This window comes from Corylus avellana, chromosome ca5, assembly GCF_901000735.1.
Source record: "Corylus avellana chromosome ca5, CavTom2PMs-1.0".
In the NCBI taxonomy this organism is placed as follows: Eukaryota; Viridiplantae; Streptophyta; class Magnoliopsida; order Fagales; family Betulaceae; genus Corylus; species Corylus avellana.
In genome coordinates, this window is record NC_081545.1 from 26013753 (window position 1) to 26032141 (window position 18389).

General features: G+C 36.7%; 2 protein-coding genes across 4 annotated transcripts in view; one reads left to right on the forward strand and one right to left on the reverse strand.

Moving 5' to 3' along the window:
* The window catches only part of LOC132180841 (structural maintenance of chromosomes protein 6B-like), a 28821-nt gene extending 26798 nt beyond the window's left edge, over nt 1-2023 (reverse strand). For 2 of the 3 annotated variants that reach the window (XM_059593814.1, XM_059593815.1), the window contains exons 1-3: nt 1698-2023; nt 1230-1335; nt 422-555 (exon numbers count right to left, since the gene is read on the reverse strand). In XM_059593814.1, the coding sequence (XP_059449797.1) occupies nt 422-555; nt 1230-1335; nt 1698-1857 (400 nt within the window). In that variant the 5' untranslated portion in view covers nt 1858-2023. The remainder of the gene's footprint in view (nt 1-421; nt 556-1229; nt 1336-1697) is intronic. The other variant, XM_059593813.1, reaches the window with a different exon arrangement.
* A 5028-nt stretch (nt 2024-7051) lies between these two features.
* On the forward strand, nt 7052-8051 carry LOC132183073 (zinc finger protein ZAT9-like). Its single transcript, XM_059596467.1, has one exon. The coding sequence runs from the start codon at nt 7071-7073 to the stop codon at nt 7983-7985; it is 915 nt and encodes a 304-aa protein (XP_059452450.1). The 5' UTR covers nt 7052-7070; the 3' UTR covers nt 7986-8051.
* The last annotated feature ends 10338 nt before the right edge of the window (nt 8052-18389 follow it).

Here is an 18389-nt window from a genome sequence, read left to right on the forward strand (position 1 = left end):
AATAGTTCCCTTTCGAGTAGGTCTCTAAAGCCCCCAGAGTGCAACTTTACACAGGTATGAGAAACCCTAAATTCAAATAAACAAATAAAAACAAGTCTATTTAGAAAATAAACCAAAATTTTCAAAATCTTCTAGATTTATTGTCTAAATTACTCTACCCCTTTCAACCAAAGGCTAATTGGCACAACTTCATTACAACCAAGGGCTTTATCATTGAACATAATCTACTTACATCATACCATCAAAGCAGATTATCTTATCAGTTAAGGATTCAACTTATCAAAAAGGTTCTCATGATGTTAAGAATTATAATATAATATAATTTCAACCAAACGTATCTCACAAAAAAATAAACTTCCATTTTATTAAGTAAAAGTATTTAGATAATGAATAAAACACAGCATGAGCAAATGATATAAACCTTGGTGATCCTTTAAAACAATGGAGCTGGTAGACACAGAAATTCTGCGTTCTAAAATTATGACATCACCATATATTTCTGGCTTAAATGCATCCTCGCCTTCATTTTTTATTTCCACATAAACAAGAGCGTAACTGCAAAAGAACAATGGCAGATAAACTAAGAAACTTGATAAAATCATATAGTTTCAATGTGGTTTACTTGACGCAACCACCATTAAATAGCTAGAGCCCAAGGACTATTGTCAATACAGGATTTGAGGGAAACAAAAAAAAAAAAAATGAAAAATTGTATTGGCTCATACAAAAACCAATACATCATATAGATTCATTCGCCATTTTTTACCCTAAAGGCTCTCTTTTGCCTTCTTTTTCAGAGTTTTAGCATCTTCAAAAATGAATGATTACTATCTTTATGGTTGCACATACAATTTAATCCCCTTTTAAATGAAAGCAAAACCAAATTGACCATTGAATATCCAAACATTTTATTCCACGTGTATTTTATACAACTATGTGAGTTTGTAGGTGTTGTATCAAAAGCCCCACATTTGGCCAACTTTTTACCCATATTTCTTCGTAATAAGATGTCATAATCCCAGCTGAAAATTTTTTAAACTACTAGACCCAAAAGAAGCTTTCCAAAGAAACAAAAATAAGTAAATCATTGATCACGTTCTCCTTTTCCACAACATTTCGGTTTTCATAGCATCGACTTAAACTTCAAACAAGTGAAGGTAACCCCAACCAAAAAAGAGCCAAAAATTAATATGGGAAGTAAAAACAAGACAAATGCGAAGCTCACAAACCTGCAACCAGTTTTTATAAAATCCTTCAAGGAACTTGCTCTCTGGGTCCCTTTGGCTCGGCACCCAAATGCAACACATAAAGCAGTCAGAATAGCACTCTTACCACCTGTAAACGCCAAAACCAATTGACCAAACAACATTTTCACACATAGATTAATCCAAAGTTGCCTAAAAACTTGCACAATATTCATAACCCCACTCGGAACAATACATAATCATACTGTGCACCCATATATACATACACAGAGAACACTAACAAACATGAAAATTAAAGACCAAATAAGTAATAAGTAATCCTTGGAAAACAAGTAAAACTCACCCACAAAATTCATTCTTATTTCACATAAAATTCATACACCCCAATTCAGAACCGAAGAAAATATATAAGAAATAGTGATTTATTGAATTGTTGCATTTCGCATTTAGTGCGCAATTGACACAAGAATACGGAGAGACGGAGGCGCTTACTTCCATTTTGGCCAGTGATGAAATTGACCCACTCGCCGAGCTCGATCTGAAGGTTATCGTGGCACATGAAGTTTTCCAATCGGATCCTATTTATGATACCCGCGTTAGAACGACGATGAAGGGTAGATATGGCGTCGGAGAAAACCCTAGAATCGTCCATGGGTGACTTGGACCTAGGGTTTTCTATGCGAATCCTCTGTGTGAGAGAGAGTGAGAGGCGACTGAGTTCGGGTGGTTCGGTACACGGTAAAAGTAGAAGCCTGTCTATGGCGGGAAGAGGGAATTGCTGCGTGCGACTGAGGAGTACGAGTGCTATAGTATGAGCGAGTCAAGGGTTCTTCTTTTTTTCTCTTTATATTTTCATTAATAGTATCTAAGGATAATTATATAATGAAGCTTAAAGTTTCACGTTGTTATCAAATTCGATTGTATAATATGCCTTCAATTTGTTACAAATTGAACGCTAGCTCAACGAGTTTTGTTAACTCATTTCAAACCAAAAAAAAAAAAAAAACGAGTTTTGTTAACTAAAAGCACCAAAAATCCATGAAATTTATGTTTTACTCTTTTTTCTTTTTTTGGCATGAGTAAACCATTTTCTACATTTTGTTTTGAAAAAAATTTCTTAAAATTCACATAAAAATATATTCCTAATATTTAAATAAATACCAAATATATATGGGTTTTTTATCATTTTTAGTCGGAAAAAATGAAAAATCAAATCAAACGCACTTATTAGGCACCGTATCATGCAATGTTTTACCTAACCCACACAATGATTGACATGTAGGTTAGGTAAAACATGTCTAATCGTTCGAACGCAATCTATCAAGATCTAATCCTGGACGTTTGTTTTCCCGTGTGAGCTCCTAATTGTCATATGGCAAATTCTTCGTGTTCAATGCCACCAACTCTCATTTGAACATGATGGCTCTGCATCAAATTTCTAAAGCCTCTAACTTAATATTTTTCGCCCATTTTTGTAATGAATGACTATGAGCCTCTCCATGCTCAACTAAATTCATATTTAACCAAACATTTATTTGAAAATTTATAGTTTTCTATTTTCATTTGGTATTTATTTACTTTGGGTGATACATAGAATATGTTGGCGATTAAAATCCAAAGTTGTTTTTACACCAAAGTGGGCTATCAAAGCCTCACCTTGAGTTGGGTCGCAAGGAGGACCTAATATATATATATGGCTGAAACAAATAGAATAGACCCTTACCTAATTAAGGATGCTAGAGCTGAAAAAATAAAAAATAAAAACTAATATATATATAATAAAATCTATAATGGCAGCCAATGGGGAGGGCTCGAAGAGGGGCTTTTGAATTTGGGAGTGTCATGCATGGAGGTGATCAAAAGATGGCTAGCCTAAAACCTTTTTAAGTTTGCACCGCTTGGCTTATAGCTATAGGCGACTTATAGCTATAAGAACCATAAGACATGCACCTTGTTGGTCCTTAATAGTTCAAGTTATATCTATAAGACCGATACCGCTTTGGCCTCCTGCCCATAGGACTTTCTGGCTCCGTCCCGGACTAGCTGAAGAGTTATGTTTTTAGAGAGAAGAAGTGCATTCAAGGGGGAGTTGTTCATGGTATGCCAAATTTTATCAAGAGCAATGGTGGCAAACAATTAAAAATAGGGAAGAAAGAAGGCTCCAATATTGAGGGAAGAGAATAGGTTTGATGATAAGTTTGATAAAGTCATTGTTTAATTTCTATGGTTTTTTTTTTTTTTTTCTTCTTCATATTTTATTTTTTGAATTTAATGTGATTACTATATGAATCTAAGTCATTAGGGTCAATTTTGTAGTGCAGCTAAGATTGACCCATAAATATAGTCAAACGCATTGAACTTGGACTGATCAATTGTTTGTTGCTAATTAGCCGCCATGAATTCTTTTGTTGCCACCCTACTAAAATGTGGCTCAGTTTGGCTTAATATTTAGATGGTTACACTTGTTCCTCAAAAAACAAAGAACACCCTCAACCACTCATCAATGGGCATCTACGTTACATGAGCAAAGCATTATCAAGACTATGATGACCGTGATTTATTTTCAAGTTTTAAAAACTTTTAGGTTAACATCTTGACTATTCAAAGAATATGAATAAAACGCTCCGTATTATTATTTATTTTTTTTGACAAAACGCTATGCTTCATTAAATTTTTTTAACAAAATGTGTTGGCGTTGCTTTGGCGCGTTACGATTACTGTCTTGGCATGTTGCGCTAAATTAAATTTAAACTCATTTTTATTGTATTTAATTTATTTTGTAAGTAAACATTCTGTTTAGCCTTAGTTCTTACATTGGCATGACTTGGGAGTTGGGGATTGAGTATACTCTATACTATATATATTATAGTATATACTATAGTATACTATACTATACTACTATAGTATATATTGCAATCTTGAACTGAGTTGCAATTTGAGAAACTAAATTCATACAGGCCATGCAGTACTTTTATTCCTTAAAAAATATTGCAAAAGAACGAAATCTCTCTTCAAACCTGCTTTAAAATTTAGAGAAATGATATAATTTATTAATTTTTCAACTATCTACATAGTGAATAGATAAATACACCGTGGAAAGAAAAGAGCAAAAAGTTTACAATTTTTTTAATGATTTCTCTTCCTTCAAAAATTTCAGGTATGTAGTTATATTTTTAATATTGATTTATTTGTAACTTTATTGTTAAATTGTCCGTGGAATTTTTATATTTGGATTGTTCTTTATAAAAATATTGTTACTTGAACAGAACAACAATAATTTTATTGAGTTCCAATCAAATTTTAGATGAGCTCATGTCAAGGTAGATTTAACAAATATAAAATATAAAACTCGTCGATGACAACTTTAATTTTTAATTTTCCCCCTTGTAAATCAAAATTCAGGCTCCACTACTATAATAGAGGGGACCAAATTCATTTGTTAATGTTATTTTATTGGTTTTTTTTTTTTTGTTTTAATTTTTTGTTTGAAAGAGTATTATAATGCGGCATAAATGTACAAATAATTTTGAGTGTTTTGTATTTTTGATTGTTTAATTATTAATATTTTTATTTTAAAATGAAAGAAGGAAAAAGTGTTACTAAATAAATAGTTTTTCTTATCAACTAGTTGATAATTGATATGGCTTATTACTGTTGACGCGTCACATGGCAATTGGATTATAAAACGTGGCCATAATAGGAGATCGACCTCCAGATAGTAAAAAACAAAAAAAATACCCAATTAATATATCACTTTAAGTAATTCTCCACTTTAGGAATATTGTTTTGGTTAATTAATATTGGTATCAAAATATTATTCTATCTGAACGATATATGTCATTTTCTTTTTCATAATTGAAGAGAAAGATGCATGACATTGTTGGGCTTATATTCTCTTCAATTACCAGTGCATTTTACAAGAATTTGAACATAGGATGATTTTATTAGAACTTATAATTTAGAGTAGGAAAATGAGAACTAAGAATTAGGGTGATTAGGCCTATGACCTATGTCTATATATCAAAGCCTTTTCTTGACTATATCTTTTCTTTTAACTTTTTTATTATTTGATTGTATACAATGATTTACATGTAATATGAATGTTACATGTATCTTTTACTTCTACATTAACAACCATAATTGTAATTTTTGTCACTTGATTTCTTATAATTTTTGTCTCTTGCGCTCTATCTTGAGCTCTTGTAACTATTGTCTCTTGAGCTATTATAATTATTGTATTAACAAACTTAATAATTTTAATTTATACATTTAAAATTATAGTTAATTAGACCGAAAAACCAATCGATAATTAAGATTCTATTTGTATTATAAGCCACATGAAAATGTGAAAATTTTAATCAACTTCTGTTTACCAAAACTCCATTGTCGTCATGCAATCTGGAATTTGAACCAAATGAATAATTAGCAGAAAAGGGAGAGGCTTAGGTGTGGTAGCCCAAAACGTGGTCGTTTTGAGCATTAAACGACCATATTTTGGGAAATAAAAAGAAAAAATATTAAAAGATTAAAAGTAATAATATAAAATTCATTAAATATTTAAATATTCAATAATTAAAAAATAAAATATTAAAAAACTAAAATTATTAAAAAAATAAAAGAAAAAGAAAAACTAAAGAGGTGGCTCCCTTTGCCAAAATGGGGTGGTCGGACCACCCCATGTTGGTCAAGGGGTGGCTCCAGCCACCCCATGGATGGTTTGGGGTGGACGAACCACCCCATGGCCAAGGGGGTGGTCCGTCCTCTAGCCACCCCTTTAGTTTTTCTTTTTCTTTTTATTTTTCTTATTTTTTAATATTTTAGTTTTTAATTATTGAATATTTAAATATTTAATAAATTTTATATTATTTTTTTAATATTTTCATTTTCCAAAACGTGGTCGTTTAATGCCCAAAACGAGGAGCCATTACTCAACATTGAGTTTTCACACTCTCCTCTAAAAAAAAATAGAAAAAAAAAAAAAGAAATGGCAAAGCACTCAAATTTTTTTTTTTAAAAAAAAAACAACAACAACAATAGGATTGTTTTTTTTTTTTTGGTTAAATAGTTTTTTCAGCGTTTTAAAAAAATAAAAAGACAACTTATAAATATAATATTTCTAATAATATTTGTTTAGATTGAAAAAAAAAACAATTATTTTAGGAATATCTCTATGATGTTTTCTTAAAACATGTCATTTTTAAGAATAATTATCTACGAACAGTTTTTAACGGGTCTCCTAACACATTTTTGCCAAGAAATGCTAAATGTTAATTTCAAGTCTTTCTTATATCAACTCAAAACTGATGCGATTTTTAAATTTATCATTAAATCAAAATTTAATTGTAATTTATTACAAATTTAATAATAATTTTTTTTTAAAAAAGCATATTTTTGGCAATGTCTTCATTTTAGCATTATTCTGTTTTTGCATCTTTGGGTGTTTTCTATTTCTGCAAATAAAAAAAAAAAAATTTAAAAAAAACCCAAAATATTTTCCTTTTTCAACTTACAGATTACGTACGCTGAGATACGCCTATATTTGCACAACTAGCCTCCTTCCATAGTAGTGACTTTTATTTATTTATTATTATTATTTTGTGAGTGAGAGTGCATAGGATTGCCATGTGATCATCCATCAGATAATAGTCAAAAGGCATCCAATGGTCCGGGCTCTGCTTGATAACATAGGCCAAAATCCTCTGGAGAACACCTAAGTTTTGTCACATTCATTCTGGACCTTCTGGTTTTGCGACCTTTTGCTTAAGGAATGCTTGTCACCTACTCCTTTTAAGTTCCCTCACTCTACTTGCTCTCTTAGAGGTTTAGAGGGGGGAGAGATAGAGAGAGAGAGAGTTTTTTCAGGCTATGGAAAAGCACAGAATCTGCAAGATCTGCAACAGGCGATTTGCCAACGGCAAAGCCATGGGGGGCCACATGAGATCTCATCTGGCCAAGCATCCGATCCCTCCCAAGCCGCCACAACAGCACGACAACTCTCCACCCGCAGCCGCCGAGTCAACTCAGCCATCTCCGTCCTCGTCCTCGTCCCTCGTCCTCCACTCCATAAAGAACCCCATGCAGTCCTACCGATCCCTCAACGGCGAGCTGGCAAACTCCGACAGGGAAAGCGAGAACGAGTCTCACCCTCAAAACCCGACTCGCAGGAGATCCAAACGGCAACGCAAAACCGCCGTGCCCGTACCCGAACCAGAACCCGAACCGGTGAGTTCTGTCTCCGACGCTTTTCCGGAAGAAGACGTGGCCATGTGTCTTCTAATGCTTTCTCGGGATAAATGGTCAAAAGGGAAAGAAAAAGTTCGACTCGAAGATGATGAAGAAGACGAGGATCACGATTATCCACTCTGCCAGATTCGCACGCAAACGCAGCCGCAGGCGAAGTTCAGGTGCGAGACGTGTAGGAAAGTGTTTCGATCTTATCAGGCTCTTGGCGGCCATAGAGCGAGCCACAAGAAAACCAAGCTCAATGAAGAACATGTCGAAGATCTGTTTCAAAAAAAAAAACATGTCGAAGATCAAGGCAATAAGGTTGTCGTTGAAGACAGAGTATTTGAATGCCCATTTTGTTTAAGAGTGTTCGAGTCGGGTCAAGCGCTGGGTGGGCACAAGAAAGTCCATTTCTCCAACTTCGGTGACATCGCTAGAAGCTCTGCAAGATCACTCGGAGGAGACAATTTGATAGATCTTAATTTACCGGCTCCCGAAGAAGAAGACGAAGTTAGCCAGCAGGTTGCGTTGTCAACTGTGTCCAATGCAGCATAGGTAAACAAAAAAATCCATGCTTGTTTTTTGTTTTTTTTTTTTTCTTCTTTGTACATATTCATATGACCCGGAAATATTTAGATCATTATTTTTATTTTGATCATACAATGGAGTTCTTTTGGATTTAGAGAATTTTCTTTATAATTATTTATTATTGATTTCTTCTTGTTTGAGAGCTTTTCAATATTGCAACCCATTAATGGAGAATTTAATTCAGTTTTAATTTTATTTGAATATTCAAATAAATAATCCTGATAAAGATTGAGTTTCTCTGTTTCATAGGAGTTTCGTCAAAAGAGGTTTTAAGCTATAACTGTTCTCCGTTATTTTCTCATTAATAGAGGAAACAAAAAATGTTGTAGAGAGAGAGAGAGAAAACCTTTTGTTTTTGTTTTTGTTTGGATATGAGATTTTAGCTTCTACCTGTCATCACCCCCACTTCATAGTTTTGTACAGTTGGTGAAGAAGTCAAGGAGTTGGGCTCTAAATGCTGTCCTCCTTATCCTCTCCGTTTAGTTTTATCCTCTGATTTTGATCCTCTATAGTGTAGCCACTAGCCACAACGAAGCATGCGCTATGGACGAATCACATTTTGTCACGTCACAGTTTGAAGGGTTCCACAACACAGCATCTTCAACCCCAACTAATTCCCCCATCTCCCTTTCTTTCTCTCTTTATTTATTTTTTGAAAAATAATGAAAAAATTAGTAGCCCATGTTGTATCCGATGATGTTTTATTTTAAAGCTATTCTATTCAGCTACGAAAGTCATAGGTTTAACTATGTTTTTTTGTGCATACATTTGGGTGGGTCAATTCAGTCACAGACTGGCACAGCTTTTGGGCTCAATTGATTTACGTGGCGTCAAAACGGAGCCGTTTTCTATGTATATCAACTGGTCCCTATACATACATAGGTTTACATACATGTCTAATCTCTGTCAGTTTTTTCACCGTTTCACGCTTACAATATTGTTTATTAAATAGGGCATTAAACACGACCCAATGCATTCAGCTAATGGGACATTTTCTTAATGCATTTAAAAGCCTTTTTCATAAATTCAGAAAAATAACTCGTACGGTAGCTTGTGATTCTCATGCATGGAAAGTTATGCCCCGTAGTCTGTCTCCTGATCATGTACGTGAGGTTAGGTCCAACCATCAAAAAGCACATTACTTGAACCCGATGCTTTCCTGCCATTTTTTTAATATATATATATATATATATATATATATATATATTCCTTTTCTTTTTTAGTGAATCCTAGCTCCCTGAGCTAGTTTTCTGATCAGCCTATTTCGATTTCAGTTTTCTTATAGAAAAACATCTTGAAGATACTGTTTTAACTGAATGAAGTATACAGTCAAAATATGGGTATATAAGTAATTGAGTAATACTATTTAATAAGCTCTTATATAATTGTACAATAATATGACAGTGAAAATCAATTTTTAGATTAACAATGACTTGTGAAAAATAAAAATTAATGATTAATTTTAACTACCACATCATCATAGATGTATTCTCATAAGTAGTTTGGTCTCGTCATGGAATAAGAGAATTCACATGGCCTTTATTATATTATTTACTGCCCTATATATATATATATATATATATATATGAATGAGGTTCTACCCCAATTATTAGGAATTTGCTTTATGCTTTGATTTGAAGGAAAATATTATGTAATTCCCCTGTGCTTCTTTTGAATTGTGTATTACACCATAGTTTTCAATTTCATCAATTGAATGCCCGAGTTTATAGCAGTGTCTTGACTGTATATTACAGTATGAGAATTCCTTAAAAAAAAAAAGAAGGAAAAAGAAGAAAATATCATCGGATTCTTATATTCGAAATCTAAAAATCCCTAAAAAGTAAGAAATAATTGTAAGTCATTGCTGTAATCCCAATTTCCGTTGACTTTTTACTATGGCCAGCCACTGTTATGATTTCTAAGATTTCAACCAGACAACCTGGCATTAAATGTTTTGAGATTAGCATCATTTTATTTTTTTTTTTTTTTTTTGAAGATTAGCATCAATTTGATTATCACTATCTTTTCTCTAGCTTCCTTCAAATGTTTTCATATATATATTTGAATTTCAAATGTTTTCATTTGATAAACATATCATTTTATCTTACAAATATCTGTGTGTTTTTTGACTCTCTAGATAATGTAAAGTAAAAAAAGTAAAAATTGGAGTGATCAAAAGTTTTCCAATTAACTTAACTTTCCTATTTCAAATCGAAGGGCCAATATCATACGGTGGATACTATTAAAATTTATAATTTAGAGAAGAGAAATGAGAACTCAGAATTAAGGTGGTTCGACTTATGGCCTACGTTCACACATCAAAGCATTTTCTTGGCTACATATTTTCTTGATATAGTGTACAATACTCTATTTATAGAGAAAGAGTATGAACGTTACAAGCATTTCTACTTCTACATTAATATCAATAAACTTAATATATCATTTGTAACTCCTGTCACTTGAGTTCTTGTAACTTTTGACTCTTGAGTTATTTGTCTTTTGAGTTATTGTAACTTTTGTCTCAATACGCCCCCTCAGACCCAACGGTAGATCACGTACGTTGAGGTTTGATCTTGAACATCAAAGGGCTCAAAAATGGCTTCTATGGCCTGAATTGGAACATCGGCTGCTATGACTAAAACTTGGACTTCGGCGACTCTTGGCCGACATTGGCAACTTTTTGTTTTTTTTGGCCGGCATCTATTACTTTGACCGGAATTTTGACATCGGCGAATTTTGGCCGGCATCGGCTACTATAGCCGGAACTTGGATGACAAGGATACTTCGACGATGAAAATGTCTTCGGCCCAATAGTTAAAACTTATAATTTAGAGAAGATAAATGAGAACAAAGACAAGAAACTCGGAGAATTAAGGTGGTTCAGCTTATGGCCTATATCCACACATCAAAACATTTTCTTTGCTACATATTTCCTTGATATATTTGATGGTATACAATACTCTATTTATAGAGAAAGAATATGAACGTTACAAGCATTTCTACTTCTACATTAACATCAATAAACTTAATGTATCATTTGTAATTCTTGTCACTTGAGTTCTTGTAACTCTCGACTTGAGTTCATTGTCTCTTAAGTTATTGTAACTTTTAACTCTTGAGTTCTTTGTCTTTTGAGTTATTGTAACTATTGTCTCAATAAATACAAATATTTGTCCTTGCTTTACGGAATCTTTAATAAGGTAAATTAAAGTTTTAGCTTTGTTACTGCGAAAATCTCTTTGTCAGACTCTCACCATTGAACATGAAGTAAAATCGATAAGAGATAAATTGCACAATGAGACGTTGGCAAAAATTTCTTTAGAGATTAAGATGAATATGCCATTATGGTTGTTAATGGTTCTAATAATAATGTGTTTGACAAAGACTTTCTTGAATTTTTCCAAGACATTTTACAAAAATGTCAAAATATTAACTGTAATAATAATGGCACAACTTAAGAAAGCAGCTATTTTTTATTTTTTTTTTGAATAATTGTTATCAACTTCTCATTATAGAATCAAGAAGCTAGAGCAAATTGCTCCAGCAATAACAGTACCCGAATACAGTTCGGAGGTTCTACCCACATATTGATCGACTCATGCTGTAAAGCATGTTTAGCTAACACGTGGGCTACATTATTGCCTTCTCGCTTAACAGACGACATCTGCCACTGTGGAATAGAACAGAGCTCTATCTTGATATCCTCCAGCACATGGCCCATGTGACTTCTATCCACCTCGCCCTTATTCACCGCATCCACGACTACTTTAGCATCCCCTTCAAAATGGACCTGTAATAACCCCAACTCTTTGCACCATTTAATTGCCATCAGAACCGCTAGTGCTTCTGCCACCTTAGGAATAGGGCATCCCAGTCGAGTCATACATTTGGCCACAATCATCTTTCCCATACTGTCCCGAACCACCATCGCATACCCCATTATACCCCGTTCAGCCGCTAATGATGCATCCCAATTTGCCTTAAGCCATCCCTGTCGAGGAGCTAGCCAGCGAATTGGAGATGGTCCTACAGTTGCGATCTGAGGCGCCTCCCGAATTTGCCGGATCTGCTGGTACTCTGTAACCGCTCTCAGTGTTGTCTAGAGCAAAGCGTGGGGGGAAGACAGCTTCCCTCCAAAAACAACTTCGTTTCTTCTCAACCATATGCGTCTAGCTAACCCAGCAAATTGCACAAGTTCCTCCTGGTCACATTTATCCAACAAGCTCATGAAAACATGTTTGAAGCTCGGGTCAGAGAAAGAGCACTTCTGTAATCTTCGACTACCCATACTTCATACATCCATGGCAGACGGGCACTGCCAGAGAATGTGAAAAATAGTCTTCTCCGCCAGTCCACAAATTAGGCATGATGAGTCAGAGATGATGGATCGTCGGCGTAAGTTCTCCTTAGTCGGTAGTATGTCATGACTGGCTCGCCACAAATTTTTTTTCTCTGAATTTGGAATTGGTAAAGCCCACAATTTCTTCCAAAAAACCTTGGACTCCTCCTGGACTGAACTTTCCGCCTTCCCGCGACATTCCATCTCCTTCTGTATATAGTACGCACTTCTAACAGTAAACCGCCCAGTAGCAGAGCCCCTCCAAATAAGAGTATCTGGTTGGTTTGTGCAGCTACGTGGAATAGACAGAATCAGGCGGACTTCCTCCGGTGAGAAAATAGATGTCAGAAGATTATTGTTCCACCATTTGGGATCCCCTACAAATAATTCATTTACCGTAGCATCCGGGTCCAGCAAGCTAGGCGGAGAGGTGATACGATATGTGGTAGGGGTAGGAAGCCACTTGTCCTTCCAAATCCTAACCTTAGACCCATCTCCAATTCTCCACACCAAACCCTCTTTAAGGAGATCACAAGAACGATTAATGCTTCTCCATGCAAACGATGGCCTTCTTCCCACTCTAGCCTCCAAAAAAGAAGTCTCAGGATAATATTTGTATTTCATAACAGTAGCCACTAAACTGTCCGGGTGATTCCAAATTCTCCAACTTTGTTTAGCCAAAAGAGCTTTATTAAAACAGGTAAAGTCACGGAATCCCATTCCTCCGGATGATTTAGGGTGAGTCATATGTCCCCAACTCATCCAATTTACCCCAGACTCTTTCCCATTTTGACTCCACCAAAAATTACGCAAAAGAGAATTAATTTCTGCACATAAACTTTTCGGGAGGAGGAAAAGACTCATACAATAAGCGCAGATAGCTTGCACAACCGCTTTGAGTAAAATCTCCTTTCCGGCTTGAGATAAAAACTTCAATTTCCAGTCCGATAAACGCTTTCTAACTTTGTCAATGAGGCCCCTAAAAGCTTTAAATCGAGATTTCCCCACCAAGACTGGGAGACCCAAATAAGTGTCAAAAACTTTGAATAGCTGGAATACCCGCAACCCCCAAAATAGCCTCCTTGCCTTCCGCAGAAGTATTTCTACTAAAGAAGATGGATGTTTTATTAGTATTAAGGCGTTGACCTGATGCCTCCTCATAACAACGAAGTACCATCGTCAAAGAATTCCATTGTGAAGCACTTGACCTACAAATTAGAAGGCTATCGTCTGCGAAGAAAAGATGGCTTATCCTAGGACCCCTTTTAGAAGTAGGGACCCCGGTCAAAACCCCCTCTCCATTAGCTTTTGTCAAAAGCGAACTCAGCGCCTCCGCACACAAAATAAATAGATAAGGTGAGATTGGGTCCCCTTGCCTTATACCCCTCTCCGGTTTTATGGACCCATACGGTTGCCCGTTCACAACAATCGCATAATTCACCGTCGTCACACACATCATGATTAGCTTAATCCATTTTTTTGCAAAACCCAACTTACCCATAACTGCTTCGAGGAACCTCCATTCTACTCTATCATAAGCCTTGCTCATGTCCAATTTTATTGCCATAAACCCCTTTCTACCTCGCATCCGTGTATGCATCGTATGAAGAGACTCATATGCCACTAATACATTATCCGTGATCAAGCGCTCAGGAACAAACGCGCTTTGAACAGGAGATATAATGTGTGACAGAATCTTCTTTAATCTATTGGCTAAAACCTTAGAAATCACCTTGTAAAGGACGTTACAGAGACTTATTGGCCTAAATTCGGTGACACTTGTTGGATTTTTCACCTTGGGAATGAGAGCAATATTAGTCATGTTTAGAAATGGAGGCATTTTACCAGAATTGAGTGTATCAAGGATTACGTGACAGAGATCCTCTCCCATAGTATCCCAATTTTTCTGGAAAAATCCTGCAGGAAAACCATCCGGACCCGTGGCTTTGGTAGGAGCCATTTGATTGAGAGCAAAGTACACCTCCTCCGCCAAAAAAGGTTTTAATAGAGAGGTATTCATTTCATCAGTAACCCTTCTTTCCAGTGGTTGGAGACAAGAATCCATATCCCCCACTGAAGAAGTAGAAAATAATGAAGTAAAATAATTTACAAAAGCCAAACTTACCTCCTCCTCTGTGGTACAGTGTTGGTTTCGGTCATCCAAGATGCTATATATGTGGTTTGTCTTTTTGCGGGAAGTTGCACAGGCATGATAATATCGCGTATTACGATCACCTCCCTTTAACCACTCAGTTTTGGCCCGTTGTTTCCAGTAAATATCAGATTTCTCCATGAGCAGTTGCAACTCACATCGAATTGTTAAAATCTGCTCTCTACTGTCCACCTCGGTGCTCCCCTGCAGGTCTAGGAGACGGTTATGTAGTTTTGCAATATTGGCAGAATTTGACCCATGCTGGCCCTTCCACCATGTCCGTAAATCCCAGCTGCACTTCCCCAAGTTTCTTCCAACACTTTCCCATCCCATTCCTGCTCGTGGTGAACTTGTCCATGCATTCTTTATGACATCCCGATATCCCTCCTCCATCATCCACTGTGCCTCATGACGGAAAGGTTTACTTGCCCTTTTACCCATTCTTGCCGCATCCATAAAAAGAAATAACGGGGAGTGGTCAGACCATGTTGATCCTCCCACTAACACTTCGGCCTCCGGATACAGATCCCTCCAACTTGAATTCGCAACACCTCTGTCCAACCGCTCCTTAATAAACTCAGGACCATTCCGAAAGTCACACCAGGTAAATTTTGCCCCTCTGAAGCCCAGGTCCGACAAGTCACAATTCGCCAAAGTTTGTTGGAAAGCCAACATCTGGCTCAGTGAACGACCACCCCCTCCCCACTTTTCAGATAAAAATAATATCTCGTTAAAATCTCCAATACAAACCCAGGGGTCGGGATTAGTATTTTTCAGATACTCAAGAAGTGCCCATGCTTCATGTCTTCTTGATGGGTCCGGATGCCCATAAAAACCAGTATACTTCCATGGTACGCTTTCACCCAAAATTTTAACCATGCCATTGATATGACGATGGCTAAAATTCTGAATATCTACTGTGATATCGTCTCCCCACATCAATGCCAAACCACCACTTCGTCCCATGCTATCAACAACTAACATATTGGGATAGCCGACTTTGGATCGGATACTCTCCATTTTACTTTTCCGTAGCTTGGTCTCCATGAGAAAGACCATTGTGGGTCGCTTTTGCTTTACCAAGCGGCAAAGCTCTTGAACTGTCGAGAGGTTCCCAAGCCCTCGACAGTTCCAGCTTAAAATATTCATTGCGGTCGGCGGGGTTGCTCAGCAACCACGGCCAATCCCGAACCATGAATAGATTTTTTAGCACCACCACCCTCCTGGGAATCCCCTTGGGTTTTCCGTTTCTTATTTTGCCCCTGAGACCGACACTTTCCAGTATTTGAATCAGGATCCCCATCAGCTTTACACTTCCAAGACACAATTTTCTGTTCTTCAGTATCCAGTCCCGCAGCCACACTATCCTTTCCTCCCAGTTGTTCGTCGAGCAAGGTTTTTTCCACGTCAGAAAACAGTGGACCAGAGTACCGGTTCAACTTGATTGGGCTTCTGGGTACTCCACCCAGGCCCATAAAGTTTTGATCCACCCGCGTCTCAGACGATGCTTGCCCACATCCAGGCGATCCACCCAGCGTCTTATCCGCTGGTATAAATGTCTTCTTTCCTTTCCCTGCTTGTTTCCCATTAAAAACATTATTCGTTAATCTAGAATTAATGCCTACCAAGGAGCCATTACTTGGCTTTCGTCTAGCCCCCAGTTTGGCATCTTCCCTTACAAATGGGTTCTTACCAAATACAAATTCGCCCTGACCGCCTTGATTGACGCCATTGTCCCCTACATTTCTATTTTGAGATTTAGGGTTTCCAGCTGCCGATGACACGTCAGCTTCACCTCTCATCGCCTCCGATGCTCCGCCGCCCTTGGTTTCATCGCCTGCTCTTGTTCCCCTTTTCCACTGTGTATCCTTCACATGTTTTTCCCCTCTTCGTGTAGGGGACTCTGCACGTAACCATGGTCCATAATCAGGTTTCTCCTTATGTCGTAGATTACTTCTTCGTGTTCATCCCATAATGCCATGACAGATGATTCCACAAGTATAGCAAAACTTCGGCAACCGTTCATATTGGAAAGGGATCCAAACCGATGCCCCATTGACGTTGATTTTCCTGCCTCTAGGAAGTGGCTTTCTTAAGTCAAGAAGGATCTTAACTCGTAGGAATTCGCCCCAACCTATCCCCTTTTCGTCAGTGTCCACAATCTCGACCACTCCAACGGTGTCCCCAATCCTACGTCCAATCGCTTTCCCCATGCAACCCAATGGCAAATTTTTCATTCTCACCCAAAAGGCTGCCTTCTCAAAAGTGTAACTGGAGGGAGATGTAGTACCGTCAAAGTCTTCCACCAGAAAAAGGTTTCCTTCGTAAACCCATGGCCTCTCACTCATTACTCTCTCCTTATCTCGCATATCAAAGAACTCAATCAAAAACAGGTTTTCACCGAGGACCTTGAAAACCATTGTTCCATAAAGTTTCCACAGCCTTAGAAGCGTTGCTTTGATCGTCTCCTTACTGATCATTCGATCTGCTACCAGTTTCGCCACAACACAGGATTTGCCATATGCCGCTACTTCTTCAAATTCCCTAGAGGGTATTATGATGTCCGCCTCTTCATCCTCTGTAAACGAGAAACTTGCAAATTGATTTGACAGATCTTCCGCCATTCTGCCAGAATAACCAAGATCCCACTATTCCTTTCACAGTCGTAATACGTCTGGAAATACTTTTCCTTCTCCACTAATTCAGATTAGGGAGAAAACCATTTTTAAATAAAAACAATTTTACGATCCTGACAAAACCTCCTTCCAGCGAAACCCCGATTTCTCCCTAATGGCCTTGACGGACAGCAGGTAGCGCCACCTCAAAGGCTACACCTCCCCATTGTCCCCACTAGTTTCTGCGAAATCGGAATTTTCAACGAAAGCAGCTATTAAACACACATAGATTTAACATTTTCCCCCCCTTTTTGGCCCATATCAAATTACTTAATAAGTAGTAAGAATTTAGATCTCTTTGGCCTTCTCTGTCGTATTGGATAACATCAATGTGAAAAAAGAGTAGTGTTACACCTACAATTCATTTACATAAACGAATGGAGTGACAACCAGTGTATGGTAAGGAGTCTTAAGGGAGAACTGATAACTACAAAAAAAGGAAAAGAAAAAAAGACCAGGGAGGGAACTCTAACCCACTGTGCGCAGCTAAAGTGTTGAAATTTTAATATGCCACAGAGTTTTGTAAATACCTGGGTCTGAGACATTGTTTTAGAGGGTGATACGCTTTAAATTGTTAATGTTGTCTAATTAAGCAAGAAAAATTGGAGCAGATATCGGCATCTAGTGGAAGATACCCCAGCAGTACTTAAAATAGTACCTGTTTGGCACATAGTTCGTGTCAAAAATGAGGTAAATTATGTGACTCATGGTTTAGTCAAAAGAGCAGCTAAACATATCATAGACCAAGTTTTGATGGACGAAATTTCTCCCTGTATTTTTTATATTGTTGTGTTAGAGCCTATAATTTTATGAGATGAATAATATAAAGAGTTTTTCAAAAGAAACAAAATAATTACAACTTATTAACATATGTCAATATGTAATGGAAAGTTTAATTTTTAACGTCCCTTATCTTGTCACATGTTTAGGAATGTCAATAAATTGTAAATTAGTTTAATTTTTTTTTTTTTTTTTCAAGAAAAATTGTTTTGCTCGTTAAATATTCCCACCGTCAAGAAAAAAAAAAAAAAAACAAAAAAGTGTTTGTCGTTTTTGACTTCGTGTATAAAGTCTCCTCGGAAACTTTGGGGTCAAAGGATTTTTTATTTTTATTTTTCCACTAATTTATTCGAAAATGGGCTACCCCTTTTATCGAAACACTTCAAAGTCTACTAGAAAGAAAAAAAATTTCCTCTTAGTGGAGG

Coding starts and splice junctions, on each gene's coding strand:
- LOC132183073 (XM_059596467.1), top strand. CDS start 7,071: ATGGAAAAGCACAGAATCTGCAAGATCTGCAACAGGCGATTTGCCAAC.